Source organism: Carassius gibelio, chromosome B1, assembly GCF_023724105.1.
Source record: "Carassius gibelio isolate Cgi1373 ecotype wild population from Czech Republic chromosome B1, carGib1.2-hapl.c, whole genome shotgun sequence".
NCBI lineage: Eukaryota > Metazoa > Chordata > Actinopteri > Cypriniformes > Cyprinidae > Carassius > Carassius gibelio.
In genome coordinates this window covers 21,036,924-21,062,442 of record NC_068396.1, presented here as the reverse complement: position 1 = coordinate 21,062,442, position 25,519 = coordinate 21,036,924, and the positions used below count along the sequence as shown (strand labels likewise).

The following is a 25,519-nucleotide window of genomic DNA, read 5'->3' as shown; positions in this document are numbered from 1 at the left end:
AGATGTGAGATTAATAAAGTGCTCATTAGTGTAGAAGAACATCTGTGTGACGATATTAAACGATAAGATCTGGAAGCATACATTCAATTAGTTTTATCTCCCCCTGTGGCAGACATTAATGAGGCTGCCATATCAATACACCAAGAACCATTATCAAATTAAAGTTGTATACGGTACTGGCCTTTTGCATCTGGAATGAGATAAACTTGATGTCTGTTTCATGAGTGAGAAGACATCTGCATGTCAGTCAACAGCAGCGCAGAATGATCACAAGAAAAAGACCCCAAAAGACAAGAGAATAACCTTATTGTAATTTAAAATAATTTACAATTATTTGTGCATTTACAAATGCGTTCAAGTGAGTTTTTTTCGTCCATAATCATCTATCTGCAAGCAAATATTTTGATAGAAACAGAAAGGTTGATTGTTGTCTGATTGACATGCTATCAAACTCTTAAAAGGTCTTTAAAAAAGGTCTGTTCACAAATTGAAAATGCAGTTTCATTCTTTGACCATAGCTGGCGCTTACTGAAAAGCAGAAATACACGACCAGGATACACAAAGTGCAGAACACCTCTTAATTTGTAAAACGGAAAAAAGAAAGTTGAACAATATAATTTGCTGTAATGTTTATCAAACAATCAAATACAAGAATACATAAACAAAAGCGTTGGCTCCTGATTCCTTATCTGCTATTCACTGAGGTATAGCAAAATTATAGTTTTATTTGACAGCCAAAAGAACAACTCACCATTAAAAATTGTGATGCATTTAAGTTATGCGAATATTCATGACACATTAAAGCCGTTCATTTATATAAAAAATTGTTGCACCCAGTATTCTGTTTGGTGTCAATAGACCTTGTACTTGGTGATTTATTTTTTTATTTCATTCATGGGACGAGCCAATCTTTCTCAAAACAAACGAACCAACAAACAAAAAACACTTCTGTCGCTTTTATTAGATGTTTGAGGAAGATTATGGCCAGACAGCTTGCTATTTCTAACCTTTTGATGCTTCTTCTAGGAAATCTTGATGTTTAAAGCTACGACAGCAAAGCCTTTGATACGATGTCTTTGGTCACACTTCAAAGGGGAAAAGATGGTGAATTAATGTCAGTTTACCTGCATGGCAGTAATAACAGGGTGATGACGGGGTCGACCTTTATGGGTGACCATGTTTACATCATAACTCCGTGTCAAAGGATTAGAGAGCAGTTCATGGAAATGATTAGCTCTTCTCAATTTCACTTTATTTCCTCAACACAGCACAGCAGTTTTTTTAGTATGGTAAAACCGAAGTCTTAATTCCACAATCCTTATAGTGTTTGTATCAAATGTGAAACCAGTCGTCATACACACATATACTTGTTAAGAAATGAAATCAGCCTGTTATCATTGACCTGGAAATGTCTTAACTGATTTGAAAGGAAACTGCTTTGGGTTGATAGGAAGGCCTCAGGCAGTGCTTAAACTTGCAGTGTGCTGTTGGTATGATAAATCTTTGGACTGTCTTTCAGCCATAAGCTTTAGTTTTATGTTTCCTCTCTCAAAGCTAAGACATCTCCTGGAAACTATTCCAGAATACACTTTACTTCTGCCAGGGCATGACTCACTTGTCTACTGGTGCCTATTGAGTATGTCAGTGTGTCAAGGACTGAGGGGCTTTTATAGGGGCTTAGGAAAAGGAATGACAGCTGGGATGTGGGACACTGAATTTACCGTGATCAAATCGAATTATATTGTATCACACTTTATAGTACAGCATTCAAATTATTCTCTATTTGCATATAATATTCACATACGAAATATGTTGCCTACTCGTCCATTTTAGAACACATGGAAAATACATGATTAATACCATTATCAACAAACTCTTCTTGAAGGAACAAAGAGTATAATGACATCACACCGGATTTCTGTATAATCTACTGCCTGACCAGACCAGTACTTGACATAGAAGTTTGCTCTTTAAAAAAAAAAAACAATTCAAATGCAGTTCTGCTCCGTTTCTTATAGTTTGCATGAAATAGAAGTTGTGACCGACTTTATTTCTTTGTCGTGACAGTGACACGATTTATTGAGATGGAAAAAACCCAGTGCAAGACTTGATGTTATTAATTGGTTGTGGATTTGACTGTAAAAAGCTAGTGTTGCATACTATATTGGAAGCAGATCTGAACGTGATTGGCTGAACTGCAATGTGTCCTTGAATTTGTCAACAGCGAGAAGAAAAGTTAATAAATGTTGATAAAATGTGTGCAAAAAAAAAAAAGATTCTCTTTTTGTTTTGTTTTGTCAAAGGCCAATGTTATAATCTGAGTCAGCAGAGTAGTTCACGGTAATGGTATGTATGGATCAGCATGCAGTGACTCACCAGTCCAAACATAATGAGTCTAAGTGCAGAATTAAAATGTCCAAACAAGCAGTGCTTGGAGCGATGAAACAAACAAAGCCATGACAAATGCCAGAACCTCAAATGGCAAGCATGAAAACACAGCAGATACAACTGCACCACAAAATGCTTCTGCTAAGGACCCAGCTGAGTTATATATACAGTGTAGCCTATATATCTAATTTATTACAATAAAATACACCTTAAAATAAACTAGATTTCTAACAAGATTATCTTTCCATTGGAGCAATTCAAGCTTGAACTGCTACCTTCATATGCAGCTTCAAAAAGCAGCGTTTGTCATCTAACCACACTTACACAAAAAGTATAATGGAACAGAATGGACAGATCTGCTACACATTTTACAAACTGTTTTTCACTGACATCTTGATATCTTAAAAACGTGGCACTCATTGCATTAAATAATAGCCAGGCGCGATGCCGAGAGACATCTTTGATAATATTTTTTGTACATAGATCTTAAACTTGTTTTCATAAGCAAAACAATTTGACGCCATTACTCACAAACAAGAACAAAGACGAGACACAACAAATCAGTCAGTTCCCCATTATGAATAAAAACCAGCCTGATGATGCGGACTGACCACCAAGCGATTCATTTACAAAGAGCCTTGCCGTTATTTGAAGACGTTGTGGAAAACAACTGTTAAAATGATTTATTTGTGTCATGCATGTGTGTCTGCTTTTCTGTAAAAGTCTGAATAAAGTCAGATCGAATTCCATTAACAATTCACTCAAGACAACCCTGGATGAACAGTCAAGGAATCTGGTGCCCATAAGGCCCCAAGAAAAGCATTACAGTTAATTAAATAGAAGCGTCGAGTGTTTCGGATTATTCTTTTGTACGAGTCCAAATCATGATGTTACTGATGCATTCTGACAGTTACAGCCATAAATCATAACTATGTTAATATAAAAGTCTCCTCTATTGCTCTTATCCACCACTCGGATAAGACAGAGATCAAAAGTAATATTATTTAAATGAGAACTTCTACTTCTCCATGCAAGAAGATCCCCTCTAATTTCATTCTCATTTCCGTGCAGCGACATCCCCTCTAATCAGACCGTTAGACTGTAATCATGAGAGCTACAGTTCTCTCCCTTCCCAGAGGCTCTGCAGATGGACGTTTAGATCTGAGTAAGCATATTTGTGCAATGACCATCACCAGAGAGGCCTGCTCTAAATTCAGCTGCTGTTACACTCCACAGCTGGTTAATCAAGAAATATTACAGCATTGCCGGTGGTAAAATGGGGACTCTAGGCTGACCTAGATATGGTCTTTATGGCTCTTATATCTGCTGACCTCAACTGTCCCCAGAACTGCAGAGTTTTGTGCATGATGTTCACAATGCTTTAACTGATGCCTTAGTTTATCAATAATTACGTTTTTTTGTTTTATCATTCCTCACTTATGTTGTTCCAAACCTGTATGACTTTCTTTAATCTGTGGTATAAACAACATTAAATCCCACTGACATTCACTGCATTGATTAAAAACAGTTAAACACTTTTTTTTCTGAATAATATCACGAGTGTGAAGTAAATGACGATAATTTACATTTCTGGTTGTACTGTTCCTCTAATAATAGTTGGAACTGTTATGAAACAGTATGCTTTTACCAGTTTTTGATTATAAATGCCCCAGACCTGGCTTCATTCATCAGTGTGTGGATTCCCTTTTGATCAATAACCTTCTCCAAGTCTGCAAAAGCAGTTAGATAAGATTATGTGTTTACCTTGATCGGCTTAAGGGCACAGGGATATGGAAATTATGAGCAGAGAAATGCAATTAGTGCATAACTTAGAAACAGATGCATTTTGAGTTATTCCTGTTACAATATCCAGCTGCCTGCTTTCTTTGTTTACTTGAAAGAAATCTCTAAGTATGTTCCAAACCATGCTTGAAATGAAGTAAGCCATATAACTATCTACTGATGATTCGCTTTTCGTCTGCTTTATCGCATTTCATTGATGTTCTTAGCTTTTTTTTTTTTTTTTTTTTTTTTTTTTAAATCAAAGCCCAAAGCTTACAATACAATGTATATCTGAATCTGAATGAACATCAGAATGGGAATAGACACTAGTCTTAAAGTTGCTTTAAGTTGAAATTCAGTGACTCAGTTTGCTGATTTGCTGACATGTCTTTGGAGAGAGGGTGGAGTTTGGTAATGGAAGTTAGCACAACGGTGGAAACTAGGAAAATGCCTGCAATCGCTTACAGCTCCTTTAATTACCAAGAAGCTGCTCATGGTGAGTGCACTTAAAGGAATAGTAAAGTATCTCTTTAAAACCTAAAAGGATATTTAGTTTTGAACTTAGTTAATACCTTGACAGGAACTTCCTTAATGTCCAGAAAAAATGCGGTCATTATACAGACACCAATACATAAATAAATAAATAAATAAGAGAGAGAGAGATAGAGAATCTCAGCCTGTTTAAAATGACTGTTTTTTAATATTATTATATATGTTGGGTACAATGTAATGTACTTCAATCTAATGTATTTTTTTGTTATTAAATATAGCGGACAATAAAGAGTTGCACGACTCAGTGCTGATAATGCTGGATCTCAACAATGCAAAGCTTCTCCAGGAGACTGACTGTGAGCCAAATCTGGGATAAACATCACTGTTTTTCTATTGACCGAGACACATACTCTCAGACGGTGAGCTTCACTTCCTAAGTACTAACAGGTGTGTATCAGTGAAAGAACTTCATATGATAATTCTACACAGAAAAAGTCCAAATCAGAGCCAAATGCAAACCAAGTTAAGTATCTGAAGGCAGCTTGATCACATTCACAGACACAGTCCTCCTTTCAACAGAAGGACATTGCTTGGTGTAGCCCACTAACAGCTTTCTGATGTGTGCACAATGTGCAACACATTTACTGTAAAAAAAAAAAAAAACTTTGGTTTTTAAAATGTATTATTAAAATGATCAACGATTTTTACTACAATAAGTTGAATATAGAATATAGATTTCAACAGATACAATGTAGTGTCTTATTTGTTACCAACCATCACTCACGCGACTGTATACATTGACTGCGCTAGTAGTCTTGGGAAAATAAATGCCTATTTTTTTTCTTGTGTTAAATAAAATATACTGTATATGACTGTATTAGCAAGAGAAAAATGTGAGAAAAACTAATTAGCAGCCTTATGGTATGTTTACACAACAACGATATACTAATCACAGAAAAGTTTTTCTTTCGCAGTTTTTAAGAAGTTTTGCGTACAGATGACAACGTTGTCAAAATGTTACTCACACAGAACTGCCAAAACAACTAAAATACTGTATGATGCATGCCAGGCCAGTAGTTGGCGCTGTGACTTTGTAAAGAAAGACTATGCTTTTGCTCATATTATGCATTCATCTACAGAACCGGAGAGCGGTAAATACACATAATAGACACAATGTGACTGCTTTTACAAATTTGCATATTTGTAGTTTACATAGAAACAATAATGGTATCGTTTTCAACAACTTACCCTTCTGAACCCCCATTTTTAAGCCCCCCAAAACAAACTGTGTATATGGACAGCAATAAATAAACTTCAGTTTTTAGTTAAACTCAGCATTCACTACAGTAATCTACCATGTTTAGTTTATGGCCCACACAACTCTGAAACACAGGAATCAAAATAACCTCAAAGGTTCCTAGTTGTAAATACAAGTTGAGAGGCCGTTCATGTCTGATGGCAGCATGGGGTGTAACTGGTAGATGGGTGGAGTTTCTTCTCATTGCAGGTGTGATGGCAGGACTCTTTGATGAGATCAGAACCTAAAGCTGTTTAATTGCACTCATCACTGTTGTTACCAGTCATAACAAGGTGTCGTCCCGTAGTTCTGTTTCTAAATGGAGGTGTTTTGGGGATGTTTCGACCCGTTAACTCCGGGAGGTGAGGGGTTAAGTGAGAGCCATGTAGGTGAACGATGGAGTAATGGGAGGTTTGTTGGGTTTATAGAAGCAGACTCCGCCACACTCAGCAACTTCAAGCTTCCTTGCTCCAAGCTGCAAATTCACATCAGGTTTATTTCCAACACAGCAGCACTGACACTGTAATTTCTTTCGCTAATAAATAAAGTAACTCTGATGCAATAAACGAACAAAATCGGTCTTCTACAGGACAAAAAGAAATTTAGTGCCACTGGCTCAGCCAAAAAAGTGTCATCAGGTAAGAGCTGCGTTGACAGTACCAAGAATTAAAACAACAGCTGCAACTTTTCACATCACGGCTTCAGAGAACATCTTTCAAATGGTGATGGATCTCAAATTTGTTGGATCTGAGCAGCCCAAACACAAACAGATGAGTGTACACAAAGATGAATACGCCACAATCGTGTTGTAAATGGAAATGTGTTTTTCTGCTTTCCTGTCACAAGTGGAGATATATTACGAGGAGCTGCCAAAGTGCGGTGGGTACATATACCATACATTAAAAACCATTTCCTATCAGGTTGGAAGAGCATAAGGGAGCTATTAAGCAAAATTAGTCTGTCCCAGCGGTGTGTCTGAAAGGACTAAACGTCTTTAAAATGTTTAAACTGTAGTCAGATTTTACAAGGAGCAGAGCGAAGAAAGAAAGTTATGTTTGTACATTTCTCTACGGGTGAAGTCTAACCACAGGGGTTAGAGAGTGAAATAACCTCTTAAAAATGCAACCGTCTCAAGGCACCTTAATGGATGAGATCATTCATCTGCTTTTGCAGGAAAAGAGTGATGCTAATTCGTCCTGTTAACTACATATATACATTTTACATGAATACTTAAAGAAAATAAACTTTGAAGGGACCAACTGAGGGAAATACTAGCATATGAAACTGTGGCAAGCTCTTAATCGTGGGTATATAGGAAAATGAGAATATATTAAGACTTACAGTAAATGGTCTAATAATTTCCACTAAGCTTGTAGTTTAAAAGGTTCCTGAGGGTGGTGCGAATGAGCGTATGGCTTGGTGCCATCAAACTGAGAGTCCAACCCATCTCAATAAGACTTCAACAAGTTTGGTCAGAGTACACTGAAAAGGTACTAATAGTCAAATAGTTTTGCCCACATGAAAAGTTCAGTTTATTTTCATGGATATAGAATTTGCAGAAGTTTTTATAACAGCTCGGTTGCAGGTAATATTGCACTTGTACCATCTAGAATACACCATAGATGTTCAGAAGGCAATAAAATGACAGTACAGATAAACTTGAACAAAGGTGTGATTAAAAACCAGTATAAAATCCTATGCTTGGCTTGTGTCAATTTATAAGTTCATAGAACTTCATTTTAGTTTTTGCTGTTGCAAACAATATAAATTACACCCCCCCCCCCACTCCAAACAAGTGTAAAAGAGAAAATAGAATACAGCAAAATTATTCACACAGGAAACAATAACAAGCAAACATAAAAAATAAAATAATAATAAAATAAAAATAAAAATCCACAAGATGGTAACAGCTGTCAAATCCATATGAAATCTGCAAGTTGGATTCCTTAGTATAAAACTGCATTTGCAATTTAAAAAGAACAGTCATTTCAAGAAATGATATTCAGTAGACACTTTACAATGATATATTACTGCTTCAGACAAAAGCAGTTGAGAAAAACTATGGAAGTCCAGAGAGAGGAAGAATTGTTGAACATACACACAGTAACTACATTTCTAAAGCATTTCACACCGTAGTCAGTTCTCTTCTCATTATGCAAGGCTTTTAAAAGCCAAGCATATATTAAGTAGCATTACAAACAATGTAAACTGTGTTTGCTAAATTCACCCCCGTAACTATGAAAGGCAACTTTAGAAAACACCTGGCTAGTAAATTGTTTATGCATTTAACCAATTAGTAAACACATATAGAACATCAAGCACAATAGCCAAAGTATGTGAAGCGACATCTCATAATGTTAATTTATTAGTTACCTACAGGTCTGTGAGGTCATGATTAGTCAAGTGCTACTGTGCCTCTACTTCACCTGCTATTCTTAGTCTGACATCCTGGCAGGAATGTGTTGAAAAGCTCTTTGGATTCTTGGGGCCGTTCACACAAACCGCACTTCTGTGGCCAACTTAAGATGCTGCACAATAGTATCTAACTGCAGAGCCATGACAATAATGAATGGAAAGGTTTTTTTTTTTTTTTTACTTGCCTTAATGTAGTGCTGATGCAAAAAAACAAAACAAAAAAAAAAACAAACAAAAATAAAACAAACAAGAAAAAAAAAAGCTCTCTAATACATGTTTACTTAGAAAAATAACTAAAAAGCAGCAAAGTAGTTTCACAATGTAGACGACTCCTGTGCATATAGTGGTCGACCGATATATCACCAAGGCCGATATATCTGCCGATATTTGGCATTTTTCAAATATCGGCATCAGCTGATACGTTTGTCTGCTTGGCCGATGAGTTTGACTTTTATTTCGACGGCGTGCCAGACTTTTTATTTTGACAGCACTCAGAGCGGCAGTGCCTGAGCGCAAACTGATCACACACTCTCTCTTGTTCCTCATCTTTGTTAACAGTTCTGTCCAATACGGATAGAAGTCTGTCTAATAATCAGATAGAATGGTTAAACAAAATAATTAATGTATACAAAAAGTATTATAATGATTTATTTTATATTTGGCCTAATAGTAATAGGAAGGCAAACATTATAATACTTTATTATTTGCCGTCAGCATTAGGCAAATACGCATTTATATAATTTAAACAAATCTTGACTAATGAACATTTAATTTCCTAAACCTTGCAAACTTAGTCGAATCCAGCTGTGAGATCTTGTGAAGTGTGCATTTTTATCCAGCATGATCGCGTGTTCTCTGTGTGATGGTCAGTCAGTCTAAATTAAATGCTTTAAACTTTAAACTCGTGCTGCGCTTTATGCATTTGCCCACTTTCATATTCATGTCATCTTCACTGTGTGCAATATGTAAAATGAGGGTTACCCTGGCTTTATTTGAAAAATATGATTCCCAGTGCACACAAACTTCCCAGAATACTGAGTGCCCCCTTGGTTAGTGTTTACTTTCTTTTTTTTTTATTATTGTCAAATTATTTCAAATTTCTTAAATATTAACTATTATAATTAAAAAAAAAATAATATCAACTTTATATCTTCTATCGGTCGACCACTAGACTCTTGTATGAAAGCTTTGGTAAAAAAAATCATGACAAAGTGTCAAAATTATTACCGTATTATTCGGACTATAAGTCGCACCTGAGTATAAGTCACATCAGTCCAAAAATACTTCATGATGAGTAAAAAAACATATATAAGTCGCACTGGACTATAAGTGTAATTTATTTAGAACCAAGAGAAAACATTACCATCTCCAGCTGCGAGAGGGAGCTATATGTCTTCAGTGTATACTACAGGAGCACTGAGCAGCATAGAGTGCCCTCTCGCGGCTGTAGACGGTAATGTTTTCTCTTGGTTCATTTCTCTTGGTTCACGTCAAATTAAATTTGATAAATAAGTCGCACCTGACTATAAGTCGTAGGATCAGCCAAACTATGAAAAAAAGAGCGACTTATAGTCCGGAAAATACGGTACTCGAGCAAGTCATAGTTCTCAAACAAAAGGTTGAAATTATGACAAGTAAACTATTATGAGATAAAGGTAGAAATAAAAATACAAATGACAAAAAGTTTTCAATAATGACAAAAAGTAAAAAATCTCATATTATGAGACAAAATGTCATGACACAAATTGAAACAGTCATGACTTTTTAATCTCAATTTCCAATTATAATCACTTTCGTCATCAGTCAAAACTGAGATATAATCATAATGAGAATCAAAATTTTACAACTTATCTCATAATTCTAGCTTTTTAACTCATCATTTCTCCCTTTCCACCTCATAATTATGACTTAACGTAATAATTAATTTGCCAAAGCATTTTTCTTCTTCTGATGGGTTTACGCACAACATGAAAAGGTAACAGCATACCAATTAAAAACAGGAGTGAAATATAGACTTATCTCACACTCACACACAAACACACGCACGCACGCACACAGCAGCGCTTTCCGTTTAGTAAATATGACTGAATCCAAGTCATAGCTATAGTTTGAAATTAGGGTTCTGTAGATTAATGACATTTTGGATTTAAATATGGCCTACAACCAAATGGAAATATTTTTTTTAGGCTTAATTATAATAAAAAAACAAAACAAAAAAACATTTATAATGCATTATTGTCATTTAGATTGACTATGCATTTTTTTTTATAGACTGGCTATGTTGTTAAGCCGGAAAAAAAGCTGCCAGTATAAAAGCATAATGTTGCAGGTACGCTCCTGCTTCGTTTACATGCCTGCTCGAGAGTGCCGTGTGAAACAGGCCCAATGTAACGAAATGAATATAGCAATACAATGGTGGGAGGAAAGGATCAACACAGTAAGTTCAGATAACCAGAAACTAAATTTGTCAGGCTTAAGCTCTAATTCAGCAAGCTTTTAAGATATAAAGCCATAACACAACCATCACCAGGCATGTTTAGGCATAAGCAAAGCCATTGTTTTCATCCAGCAAAAAGAACCTCGATATTGCTTATTTAAACTCTTTAAAAACATACATTTTGCATAATACAAGAGGGTGTTGAATCAAGTTGCTCATCACTTAACAGATGATGCTGAAGTGTTGAACTGTTTCCTCTGTAAATGTTTGACCATGATTATGTTGACAATAATGATGATGAGAAGAATTCGGTTTCGGTTTCTCAAGTGTGCAGGACATGCCTATAATAATGCAACGATGACCTTTGAATGTCCCCTGAATGTTTAGGTTAAAACTCTAAATCATTATCTTCGACCAGTCCTTTTCTTTTTATTCGTAAAAAATGAATATGTTTTTCAGAAGTTCTTGAAAATTTCCAGATCCTTAGCTGGTACTGGTGTGTCCTTCTTCCACTCATCCTCTGGATAGGTGTCAAAGTTAGACGTGTCACCCTCGTGAGATACCTTGGGAACTATGGGTGGCTGTCACAGCAATGAAAAAAAAAACAACTAATTTAAGAGACTTTATCATTCAAAAGTGTGCATTCAGTAAAGAAATGAATCATTGAATTGATCAAAAGTGATCGTATTCATCATATAGTCTTTCAAAAAAATTACCACAGTTTCTAAATGTATTACTTTTCCTCCTCAACATTAATAATAATAAGAAATAAGCATTATCCAAATAAAGACTGGAGTAATGGCTGCCAAAAATATGGTCATGCAGAATATGAGCTTTATAAATACTAATAAACAACCGATATGTTAATAACAGGCATGCTAAAAAGCAACTAGTTAATAGGAACAATTGGTCACTGTACTAAAATGTTAACCTTGGTTTTTTTTTACAGTGTTTTCAATCGACTGACCCCAAACTGAATGGGCATGTATATTTGCTTTCCACTATCTGCTACCAAGTATTTCTGGGAAACTGCGAAATATTCTGGCTATAAAATTCTACCAGTAAAAAAAGTAAAAGACGATCACTTTTTAATTAGGTGTTGTCACAGTCATGTGGCCAAGTAGTCAAAAATGAATGAAAATGAATAGTGGCACAACATGAATATTTAATAACAGGAGATATTCTAAAGCTTGATATGAAGCTTACCTTGAGTTTTTTACAGGGCACAGAATCCCAGTCTACTGACTTAAACCATCTGTGCTTCTTCACATCATCAGCTCCGTTCTGGAAGACGACAAAAATAATAAACAAGATTATGATACTAACTGAACATTAAAGTAGAACGATGGCTTACTTTTTGAGACAAACCATAAAAACCTAAAATATCTATCATGGCTTTTAGATTGAAACCTTGTACCTGACACTTCTCATTTGACCCCAAATAGTCCTTTGAGCCACTGTACTGTCTTTTTGGTTTCTTAGAGAGGGAAAACTAAATTGGGACAACTATGCAAACCTATTGAGGTCTTCTAGAAACCTCTGAATTTGGGCCATGCATTGCACTGTGGGACCATGACAGACACACATTCACTAAAGTGGAATAACAGATATCAGCACTTGTGAATGAGCGCTGCCAGCAGGACCTGGCCTTGCTGTGGAAACAGTGCAAACACAGCTGTGATCAGGCTGCCTGGGTCTTAAACTCTCACTGTATTTAGTCAGAGGAGAAAAAGCAAAAGAAAGAAAGTGCTAAATTAACAACAGGAGCATCTAGCCTTTGGAAGTCCACCCAAAGTGACATTTCTTTTGAAAAGGCTCTTACTCTGAATCTGACTTGATGACAAAAAGGAATAAACCCCAAACAAAACAGAACAGCCAGATACATATTTCAGCAGAACTCACTCCTCAGTGATGGAGAATTATGATGGCATTAACTGGAGCTAATGGGAAAATGACGCAACCGTTCGCAAACTTCCCATGACATCACCGTCACAATATGCATCACATTAGGCATGACAGGCCTAGCGCTCTGCTGCCACTTCATCTGGCGCCAGTTACTGAATTATTTCCTCTGAAAGGACAATTTAGAAAAGTAAATGCCATTAAACCGCAACTGTTTGAATTACTATATGATTTTGCAGAAGAACTCTGTCTGTAGTCCTCTCCCCAGTACCCGCCTCGTCTGATGGGGGTTGGGAGGAGGTATAGTGGGAGAGTTGCCTGGTGTCAGAATCACTCTCTGAATGTCCAGGGAGTTTCTCCAGAGCCTCATCTCATCCTCTCAAGGCAGATGGGAAGACTTCTTATCGTAACTGGAAACATATGTGGCATACTCTGGCCTTTGGGAGAAAAGACTCAATCAAGGTCTTGTTATTTGCCACGTGCAGCTTTATTAAGATGCAAAGCTGGACTAGAAACAGAGTTCATTCTGTTTGATGATTCATAGATGGCCTTGAATGTGATATGACTATAAATCCGAGGAAATATCCCAGATGCTGATTCCTGCTAAACCATACAAGAAGAACCTTATAATAAATATCTTTCACCAGCATCTTGCTTACCTTCATGTTTCCAAGCCTTCTTGCCCGATCATTCACCAGAAACTTCTTGATGAGGTCCCTAGATAAACAAAGAGAAGATGAGAACCGCTGCGCTGAAACATACCTGATTTAGACATTAAATCAATTTAATAAAAACATGACAATTAAGTCACTCAATTTCAGGAAGGAAGGCATTGAGAGTGGGGATAGACCAATATTTAATTTCTGGCTGAGTCAAATAAATTAATATATTTTTTTATGTTATGGTTAATAACCGATAAATAGCTGATACTAAAAATCTCCATGGCTTCGTTCAATTTAAGTTAAATTACACAAATATTTTTGTTTGTATGCTGCAAGTGAATTTAGGCATCACAGCATTATTTGTTTACAATATCTGCAATCCGCTCTTTAAAATAGTTATACAAATACGTTAAAACAAGTCCTGAAACATAACTTAGTTAACACAGCGAATACATAAATAATAAAAAGTGAAGGTTAAATCTTCACTTTAAAGGATAGATGTCCACAATTTTCGTGATAGATGATGATAAACGGAAATCTAAAATCTTAGGTCCACAAGTTAATATTACTTAACTAAAATTAACAAAAAAGAGATAAAAATAAAACCTTTACAGTTACAGTATTAATTAATCTTAGATAATATGGTTCATATAAATAATAATAATTGTTAATAACCATACAAAATGGAGTCCAATTGGGTCCATTAAATAATACTTACAGATACAAATTTTCACGATTAATCATTTTACTTAAGCACATCTTAATTTTAAGGTGTCCTTGTTACAGTGTAATTATAAATTTAAGTACTGAGTAATATTAATTAACCACATGCACTTACTATATGGTTAGGATTAGGGTTTGGTTTAGGGTTACTTGCATGTAATTATGCATCATTTATTGTTATTATAATCGTAAGTACATGTAACATGTAACGAGGCACCTTAAAATAAAGTATAATCATCTCTTTAAGAGAGTAGTTCTACTTTGTCAGGGGATATATTTTAGGCCTTTGTCAGAAAATATTGGTGTGTGCGATTGAATTTTTTTCATGATATTTATGGTAACACTTTTGGTAAGGGTTCTACAATAAAAGAGGCTTCAATAGTATTTATTAATGTTAGTTAACAGTTAGTTAATCACATCCAAAATAAAAGTTTTTTGTTTATGTAACATATGTGAATGTACTGTGTATATTTATAATGTATATATAAATGCAAAAATATTTACATGTATATGTTTATATAATTTATATTATATATATTTAATATACAAACATAACATATTTTTCTTAAATATATACATACATGTGTATTTATATATACACATAATAAATATACAAAGAGCACACATATATATTGTGTAAACAAAAACTTTTATTTTTTGGATGCGATTAATCGCGATTAATCATTTGACAGCACTAAAATAAAGTGTAACCGATTATACATAGTGCAGTTTATTAACAAAAAAACTATTTCTGCACACATAAAAATCTACTTACATTAAGCTTTTCACATAACCCTTATGTATTAGGTATTAAAATCAATCTGTATCCATTAAACAGACTTGAAGCTGTGAACACGAGTGCATTAGCATGTTTACTGCTGCGCCGTTGATGTTCTCACTCAACCTAACACGAGAGACGCCTGGAGCGATCGTGCTACAGATGACCTTACCATTCACTCTAGCCTCCCTTGCAGATGTTATTCATTCTTCAATGATCATGTGTGTTTGACTTCAGGATACCATTATCTTATCAAGCCTGGTAAATCCCTATTGACATAAGTCGTAGCTTTGGCTGCTTTTTATAATTGTAACTAGAGTAAACATGCCAGTCGAAAGGAAACACGGATTCGCTCTGCCTGAGGTGACTGTCTGTCTCTATTTCCGAGAGCTCTCTTTGTCTCTGGAGTACAGATCGTTTGAAGGAGCGAACGCCAGTTTAGCCCCTAGTGGACAAAAGCCATATTAGGAAATGCAGCGGTGATGTCATTTTTTTGTATGTGCTTGTACAGCTGCAATGATTTTTTAGATGTTAAAACTAAGAGAGGATATTGTTGTGTTTTACTAAGAGGGATAAACTAAAGGATTACTTTTTTTTGAACATCAAGAGGGGACAGTGGGTCGTTCGCTGACTCCTGAGCTTCCTTAGATCAAAAGCACCATGCGGACTAGTGTAGAGTAAATAGACAGTCTGTAATCTGGAGGATGCCTCCACTCCAGTCTGCTTAGCTAACATGTTTAGACCAGTTCATTAGAGGACACCAGTTACTTTGAAACTGTGTGGACATGTAAATGCATGTATATCTGTGAGAGCATCGCTCTTCTAACTATAAACTCTCTAAAACGGGGGTCTTCAAATTGTTCATGTCAAAGACCTCTTTCTGGTTATAGACCTGCAGCAACTTATTTACCCTGCTATTAACTGAAACTAAAAAAGTACGTAAAAGTTTTAGCACTATATATGGAGTACCATATTAACAAATGTTTTTACTGTATTTAAAATGCTTTTGTTGCGGAGACATTAAAATAACAATTACTGATGTTCAGGGACATATGTTTCTGTATATTTAATGTATTTTTGCAGGTGGGATGATAAAAATGATAAATAGTAGCCTAAACTTACTGTATTTTGTTTTGAACAGTGTTATGTAATAATTATTTACATAATTTCATAGTATTTATTAATAATTTGAGTGATCTATTATTGTTATTTTTTCAGCTAGTTTTAGGAAGTATTATAGGCTTTTGTCATTTAGATCATTAGATCTTCTTAAATATTTCAGTTTAGTTTATTATTTGGATTCGAGATTATTTGGATTATTTTAGAACTTCAACTTATATTATTTCAGTAAGATTTCTCATTTTCATTTAATCTTTTCAAGTTTTTGTCAAATAGTTTTTCACCTAATATTTTTTAAACTAAAAACAAAACTCAAATGTCTTGTTTTCCCACCAAATTAATTTGAATTAAAAAACAATGACTTTTATTACTTTTAGCTAGCAATAAACAGACATGTGTCCCCCCCCCACACACACAAGTTTGAGATCAAACAATATTTCATGTTGATGCTGCCATGATTTCACGAGACATTGTGTTTTATGTATGCTATAAATATGACATGTGTCATTGGGTTGTGTTTTCTTTATCAAACTCACTTTACATAGAAATCCAGATGCCGTGGAAACTCCAGCTTTCCGGACAGGATCTTCTGGTAGATGCCAAAGGGATTATCATCAAAAAATGGTGGATGTCTAATAAAAAAAATTAAAAAAAGATGTTCAAATATTAATGTGTCAGATTGACACTGAACAGAGAAAGCCTTAAAGATATTTACCAGTGTCTTTATCTGAATTCAATAATAAATTCTGATGAAATGCAAGAAACTAATCCACAGACTTTATCTCTGGCTTAGTCTAGTCCTGTTAGTTTAGTCTAATAAAAACCTCTGAAATTATTAATATATCAATATTCGACTCAATATACATAAATGCAAATTTAATACAGACTCATAATAATTCAACAACAACAGATAATTTAGTATTTAGCACCAATTTCATGTGTCCATTTCACAGATGCATCCCTGGTCTGCACCATTGGAGGAGGACTGCAAGGGATGAAGGTGCCATTTAGGCCTCTAAATGACTTCTGTTTACTGTCTCAGTATAATGCTTTCTGTCCATGTGATGTGCTCTCTAATGTCTGGTAGAGTGATTCTCCAGTCCATACGGTGTAATCCATTACTCCTCCATTACAGACTTCCAGCCTCCACCAACATGCCATCAAACATCCTTGCAGTCTCAATGAGCTTGTGTTTAATGCCTGCATCCAGCTGGCACCCAAAAGAGCCGCTGAATATGAGGGATAGACGAGGTGAGACATGCTAATGAGCCTGTTACTAGGCGACCACCTGAAGTCTCATGAGGGCACAGATCACTGACAATGACGGGACTCAAGTGTCAACAGTGAAGATGAGCTGACGAGACATACATCAGCAGCAAAATATAGAGTGAAAGAGCCTGCAGTGATTGAGACTCGGAGTGTCTGGTCACCATAAACTTTCACTGAATGGAAAAGAACATTATAAACATCTACTTTTGTGTTTGACTGTATAAAGAATGGTTTAGAATGACATTAAGGCTGCAGCCTTCTGAAAGAAGTCAAATAAGGTGGTTCCACATAATGGATTGACCAGGACTGACAGTACTGACTGAGTGTGGAAACCATAAACAGAGAGAGAAGCCAGGAGAGCAGAACTTGCAGCTATTCCTTTTTGTAGGTGATGGAAAAGAGAGATGGAGAGAAGGAGAAAGTGAGCAGAAGAGACATTAGTCTCTATAGTGTTACTGTAAGCAGTGGCTGGTGACAGGGTAAAAAAAAGGAGAATTATGAAACTGAAGCTTTTACATAACAGCACAGGTGTTGCCAAGATTCCACTGAGAAATATATTTATATAAAAGTGTGCTCATAAACTCTTGAAGTAAGTGTATCATAACATAACTGTTGTATCATAAGACTGTAAACTGATAAAAAAAAAAAATAAATAAAAAAATACATGATCTGCAGATTAATCAAAACAATTTATATTAGTCAATCAATTATCAATCAATTTATCGATATTTTATAAGAAAGTCTATTATTGTTGTAGACAATTTGTGTTTCAAATCAATATGTTGTTTGTTTTTATTACTTTATCATTGAAATTCAGGCCTATGCTTATTCAATCAGTCAATCTGTCTGTTTCACACAGGATACAGTATTGAATTCCACCCTATATATATATATATATATATATATATATATATATATATATATATATATACACACACACACACACACACACACACACACACACACACACACACACACACACACTTTTGGAAATACTTTGTACCCCTCTCTTGATTTGTACGTACTTCCTCTTAACAAGATTCCAAACATAGTTTGAAAGATCTTTTCAGGTAATGGCTTCAACAATAAGAAAGACCGTTTTTTTTTTTTTTTTTTTTCTGGATTAATCAACATCAGTTAAATGACTGGAGGAATTTAATTATAAAAAACTGCCGTTTTCAACTTTATAACAGTATATCCACTCCACTCTACTGTTCATAAGTTTGAGGTTGGTAAGACCTTTTGTAATATTTTTTGAAAGTATCTTATGCTCATGCTATTTTTGGATTAATGATTTTTTATAAGTTATCATTTTTTTTTCTTCAGTTTTGATCAATTCAATGCCTCCTTAATCTTACTTTGGAATTTCTGATAATAAATGTTTGTGATATCCCACCCCTCTCCCATTAAATCAGATTTACTTTAATTAAAAAAAAAAAAAAAAACGTGTATATTTTTAGATGAATCAACATGTTGCATGGCCAGAGAAGGAAATCTTAAGCAAAAAAAGCTTCTTCTTTTTTTACCGAGTTGCCATTCACATTAAAGCCAGTGAAAAAAAAAAAGTATGTCAAATTTACATGAACTCTGAAGCTAATCAAGGAGGTGATCTCTCTAGAGAGCCCATTTGTAAGATTTGTAAGATAAGTTTTTCACATTTTCATGAATTTTGCACCTAGATGTAGTTAGGTCTGAAACAGAACAGCACAAACAAGACATTTGCTCACATCCACATATCCCGTCACTGCGTTGAGGTTGGGAACCTTTTCATGGCTCATTCCAGAAGGAAGCATTTCAACTCTTGCTACATTTTCCACGAAGGAGTCTCAAACGACCTTTGACATACACTGACAAGCACACTCACAGTCTCAGAGACGACTGAAGGGAGCCTGGGCAAGCTGTGCCTTTGTCCATGTGCCTTTCTCTTGAAAAAAATGAGGGACCAGGTCATTTTCTCTCACTCACATGCAGGAGCCAACACTTCTAAAGAAGTCTGGGATGAATGAAGAGGGTGGGTCACTTTTTCCTCCACACGAGAGCCTGAGAATGCTCTAGGGCCGATTTAAAGGTGGGAGAATGGAGCAGTTTGGATGGGACACACACTACAGCATCCAAAACTATACAAGAAGTTTAGTTTCACACCGGCTTTGACAAACTGAACACATTTACTTTTGCAGGACATATATCATGTCAAAAGAAATAAAAATATCATGTATAATTTGTCCAAAAAGTATCTAAAAATGTTGCATGCTGTTCTACCACACATTTAGCCCACACGTGTTGGTAATAAGAATTTAATCTGGATGTGATCTTTTTGTAAACAAGATATATTCCAGGAAATGCACGTGAGCAGATTATCTGTGTGCATATTAAATATAGCAGTTTGGGGACAAATGTAGGCTGCAGGGATAAAAATCTAGGCAAATAAGGATAAATATGATAATAAGGATAAATATGAAGGCAGCACTGAAAGAGGCCATCTGCTTTGAGACATGCACACAGAGGTTTGCCTGTTTGGAAGAACTTGGTGTCTAATATTCCACTGCTGCCCTCTACTGTTGTACCTTTGACGATAGCTGATTTTTCCTGACTACAAGCCAGTACAAATAATACAGTCTGAGGCATACAGGATGAAACAGCAAGTGTTATTTTTCATCATGTATTTATTCATGACTGGTTTTGGTCAAGTAGCCATTACCTTAAGGGCAGTTAAATTATACATGGAAAAAGTTGTCACAAAACAGTATAATTTTTTTTTTCCCTCTCACAAACACATGAAAGTCACGCACGTGATGCATTTTTAAAAGATGGAAATTCAATTACTGAGTTGTTTTCCTGTAAATCGGGGGTTTTCCAACAAATCTAGACACTCATAGACACTTTATTTTAAGGTGTCCTTGTTACAATTCACATGTCCTTGCTATTATAATAACAATAAATGATGCATAATTGCATGCAAGTAACCCTAAACCAGACACTAATACGAACCCTAACTATATAGTAAGTACATGTAGTTAATTAACATTACTCAGTACTTCAAGGGATGGTTCACCCAAAAATCTTAATTCTGTCATTAATCACTCACCTTCATGTCATTTCAATCTCGTGAGACCATCGTTCATTTTTGGAACACCAATGGAGATATTTTTGATGGAATCTGAGAGCTCTCTGACCCTCCATAGAAAGCAATGATATTACCATGATCAACGCACAGAAATATCGGTACAATCGGTAAAATAGTTATCAGAACATCAGGGGTTCAGCCGTAATTTTCCAAAGCTATGTGAATACTTTTTTGTGTGCAAAGAAAACAATAATAACATAATTTATCCAGCAGTACTTCTCTAATTGCTGAATAAATTATGTTATTATTGTTTTCTTTGTGCACAAAAAGCATTCACATAGCTTTGGAAAATTACAGCTGAACCCCTGATGTCACAAGGACTATTTTACCGATGTCCTTGCTACGTTTCTTTGCGTTGATTGTGGTAATGTTATTGCTGTCTATGGAGGGTCAGAGAGCTCTCAGATTACATCAAAAATATCTTAATTTGTGTTTCGAAGATTAACGATGGTCGTATGGAATTTGGAACAACATGAGGGTGAGAAATTAATGACAGAATTTTCATTTTTGGGTTAACTATCCCTTTCAATTAGTAATACACGGTAAAATATTTTACACCTTAAAATAAAGTGTAACCAAATATAGGTCTTATTGGTAATACTTTGTAATAACATTATTACAATATACAATGTTTTATCAGATCCTTAACAAATTTTCTTTAAAATAACTATTAAAATACGTAATAAAATTGAATTCAAGAAAATTTTGTCTGCTTTATAGATCTCTGTGGATTCCCTGAAGTAAATTACAAACTACCAGGGCTACATAGATTCCTGGTTGAAAACCCTGGTGTAGAATGTTTAGGAGGTGATCATAGTGCCGTCTTACCCTGCAAGCATTTCAAAGATGAGAACACCCAAAGCCCACCAGTCCACGGCTCGCCCATGACCTTTACTTTGGATCACTTCTGGAGCCAAATACTCAGGAGTACCACATAGAGTCCATGTCCTGAAAAGAAAGAGATAATTAAATAGTGATGGACAGAAAGAGACGGAAATCCCACAGGGTCCCAAATTCTTAGATAACTGGGATCAAAATCAGATTTATAACTGGAAATAAATGGAATATTTTAAGATGAGGAAAATAAATGCTATGGTGACATAAAAAACAAACATGAATGCTACTTTACTTTTTCCTCAGCCAGTAAATTAATAAAGCTTTTTTGAAGCTTTCCAAGTTAAGCCTTAAAGTGACAGTTCACCCAAAAAAGAAAATGTTCCTAATTCACACATACTTAATGTCTGCAGAACACAAATTGGAATATATTTTGAAAATTGTTGGAAGCCAAACCCAATTACCATTACATAACAAAAAAAAAAAAGAAAAAAAAAGAAAATGGACATGAAATATTGATTTGTGTTGGCTATATATTTAACACAGTAAAAATAGATATATAACCAGTGTAACATAGCCCATCTACTACAGTGTCTGTTTAGATAGCACACAGAGGGGTGTAATTACAGTACACCTTATGACAGCTGGCTATCTGGACCGGATTGTATTGGCTGGTGTAAGGTAGAGACATATCCACTTCAAGCCAAGGAAACTATAAGCGTAACTGTATATTGAGCTAGAAGCTAGGGTGAATGCCCACTACACTGTAGTAGAGGGTTTCTGATTACACAGAGTAGCTGCAGCTCCATGGGGTGAAATGACAAATCTGTGTTTGTTTGGGCCCATGGGGCCGGTCAATAAATGAGTCTGTTGACCTGTCCTTCAGCAAATGGCTGCCCTTTGCTTCTCTGTCTAGATATGGTTTTGTAACAGAATTATAAGATTGTAGCTGTTGATACCAGAATGTCAATAATGAAAGGAGAAGAAATATATGTTTGAAATAAACGCTATACTGGAGAATTCTCACAAAAACATTTAGCAGTTTTAGCAGGTCTTTAGCTCGACATTCTGATTATTCAACCTTATTTTATTTTTTTACAAAGTACATTATAGAAGTATAAGAGTATATCACTTTTTAACTGGGCCAATAATAACATAATAAAACAATATTGATTTTCTAACTTGATGCTAAGTCCAGAGTTATGAAATGATTGATACATTGTTTGATATGAACATTACATTTACATTTTAGTTAAAATATTTTTTATATGGATGCAACAAAATGTATTAATTTTATTTCATATTTTATTCAACATTAACATAATATGCATTTTGTTTTTCAAGGGGTGTCTAAATCACATCACATACCTGAGGTACCTCAGGGTTCCGTGCTTGGCCCTCTTCTATTCTCAATTTAACCTCACTTGCCATATTACTGCTGAGACTATCATAATACTGCCATGAAAACCTACACAAAAGGGGGTCTGGAATAGCTTGCATGCATGTCTCTCAGAGTATTTATATTCCTTCTTTTCTTGCTCTCTATTTCAGTCTCTTTCTTTATCTTTCTGTGCTCAGCTGTCTGGTTTTAGTTCTTCTCTCTGTAATAGAGAGGATTAGTCTCCCTTGTGTTAACTGAAGCCTCTCAGTGTCAGCTCACAACAGCATTCCTATGAACTGTGAGAGAGGTTTGGGGTGATGTGATTTTCGATTGGCTCTGATGATTTATGTTTATTCCAATTATATCAGACTGCATAGTAATAGGAGCAGCAAAGAAACTAATCCGGTTATCAAGATCACATTCTGTTATTAATATAAGCACAAATGATGACTCCCTTAACAATAGGTTTGTCTGCATGGCTGTATTTGCATGTCTGGCTAGAAAAGGTAGGCCTGTCTGTGTTGTATTTCACCGTTACTCTTTGCTGTAACGGCTGACTAGTTTAAGTCATCGCTGTAACAAGCGTGTAAACATCTCAAAATTCACAGTTGAATTTTCAAAAAGGATTTGTAGGACATCAAAGCTGTTGAGATGAAGGTGACTTTTCTCTGAATTCCTCTTTAGTTATTTTTTTATTTTATTTTTGATTGGCCACTTGAAGCTGTGCAGCTAGCGTTTGACAAGTTCCCTCCTTCGCCCTCAAACATGACCACAATAAGAGCCCTGCAATTCATCAGTAACTCTGACACAATAATAAGCCCTCATCTCGAGCAGACATTCTGACAAGATGATAACATGAAAAATGCCCTAATGCTGCCTAGAATAATGATAAAAAAAAATAAAAAAAAATGATGCCTGATCTATGACTGGATTTCCAAAGTCCTTATCCTGTCCTCATTTTAACAATAAGGGTGCTTCAAATGACCATTGATCAAAGTAAACAGCAACCATCTCTGAATATAAAACCAAATGGAAATATAGCCACCAGGTGGCATTGTTGCCACATGGCAGTCTGTGCAGAAGCTATCTATTCAGACTGGAAAAGTCAAAGCTGTTGCTTGCAGGGACAGTTGTCTTCTCGATTGAACCAGAGGCACTGCTTTCAGTTTCTATATGTGGGTCACTTGCACATCAGAGTCAGACCCCCGAAGTTCTGGGGTCCTTCCTCATGCACAGAGAAACAGAAACACGATCTACCCTTACACATCAGGGGTTAAGGCTTGCTCTGAGAAAGCACTGCAATATTCTGCACTGCAGATGGATATACACACACATACAAACACACAATCTCTTGTTCTTTTATTGTATTAGAATGATACTATCAGGGGGCACAACCAGAGGGATTTTCAATTTCAGCAAGGTTACTCGTAAATTGTTCCATGGTCCATTGCTTGCACTCATTCAGAATTAATAACGGTGGGCTGATGGATGCTCTAGGGGGCCAAACTAAGCCTTTTTTTTTTAAAGACACTCATATTAGGACAGCTTTAATAACCCGCAGTGAAGCAATCGTATATGTCTTTTGTAGAGGGATTCACACAGTATGAGTGAATGAAGGCATCAGTTGGTTCGTTACTGCATTATAACATCACAGTTAAGATTGTGAAAAAGCCCACAACCGAATTTGATCCCCTTCAGAATTTCAAAGCGGGTTTACGGGTTTACATTTAATTTGACAATGCGAAAACTAGGAATGTTAAAATGCCATGGAATGAAGGTAAAAATCTGCAGCATGCCTAATCCAATCTTAAAATCAACTTTAATCTTCAAGGGCGCACACTTCAGATAACTGCTGCTAAGCTCTCTCTCTCTCTCTCTCCCTGGTTTATGTACTTAAAAATAACTTCAAAAAGGTTTCACAATATCAACAGATCTATATAGGAGTGTATTACATGAAAATGACTAGATTTCAATGTAATAGTACATCAGCTAAGAAAACATCAACAACAAACAGACAAACAGTGTGATATCTGCAGTCAAATTGCATCATATTTTGACTGTTTCAGGTAGCTATGCACCAGTGCCATTTTTAGAGACCAGATATGAGGACCCACTTGTCTGCAGCACTAATGCTCCGCTATATTGGCTTTTGGTTTTAGATTATTTATCAAGTACATAAGCACACAAGTTATGCAATGCAATGTAATTAAGATTAAGATTTAGGCTAATAGATAATGAATGAATGAATAAAAATAAAAATAAAGAACTACATGAATAAATAAATTATTGTTTGGATGACTGTCCAATAAAAAATGTAATAAACTGTTCAACCCACAAATGGTTACATGATCATGTGACACCGAAGACTTGAGTAATGGCTATGGAAAACTAATCAAAAACTGAATTTTTTATCAAATAAATGCAGTTTTGCTGACTACAAGAGACTTTTGTGTGTGTTTGTGTGTATGCACAACTTTTTGACAACTACATTGTCCTTTTTGTAGACAACCAGGGGCCAACATACCTTTCAGAGAGCTTTTTAGCGAAGCCGAAATCTGTCAATCGAATATGCCCCTCACTGTCCAGCAGTATATTTTCTGGTTTTAGGTCTCTGTAGACAATTTCTTTGGAGTGAAGGTATTCAATGGCACAGACGATTTCAGCTGAATAAAACATTCCTGTGTTGTTGCTGAAACGTCCTCGGCTGCGTAAATAGCTGAAAAGTTCACCGCCGTTCACATATTCCATCAACATGTACAGAAAACGATCATCATGGTGCGTCCAGAACCTGAAAAAGTTCCACATTATATGCGTTACATGTGATTTGGTCATAGAATACATATACATATGTATACTTGCTATATGCTTGTGACAAATAGGCTACACATTAAAAGACTTGCATTACAAAAGCATAAA

The 25,519-nt window shown here is 35.5% G+C and overlaps 1 protein-coding gene across 2 annotated transcripts in view; it reads right to left on the bottom strand.

Annotated features, from left to right (window-relative positions):
• Positions 1-7,467: 7,467 nt before the first annotated feature.
• Positions 7,468-25,519, bottom strand: part of prkx (protein kinase X-linked) — a 36,273-nt gene continuing 18,221 nt past the window's right edge. Inside the window, exons 3-8 of one of the 2 annotated variants that reach the window (XM_052546184.1) lie at positions 25,128-25,391; positions 21,217-21,336; positions 16,532-16,627; positions 13,373-13,430; positions 12,018-12,095; positions 7,468-11,392 (exon numbers count right to left, since the gene is read on the bottom strand). In XM_052546184.1, the coding sequence (XP_052402144.1) occupies positions 11,267-11,392; positions 12,018-12,095; positions 13,373-13,430; positions 16,532-16,627; positions 21,217-21,336; positions 25,128-25,391 (742 nt within the window). In that variant the 3' untranslated portion in view covers positions 7,468-11,266. Of the gene's footprint in view, positions 11,393-12,017; positions 12,096-12,123; positions 13,151-13,372; positions 13,431-16,531; positions 16,628-21,216; positions 21,337-25,127; positions 25,392-25,519 lie in introns of those variants that run through there. The other variant, XM_052546186.1, reaches the window with a different exon arrangement.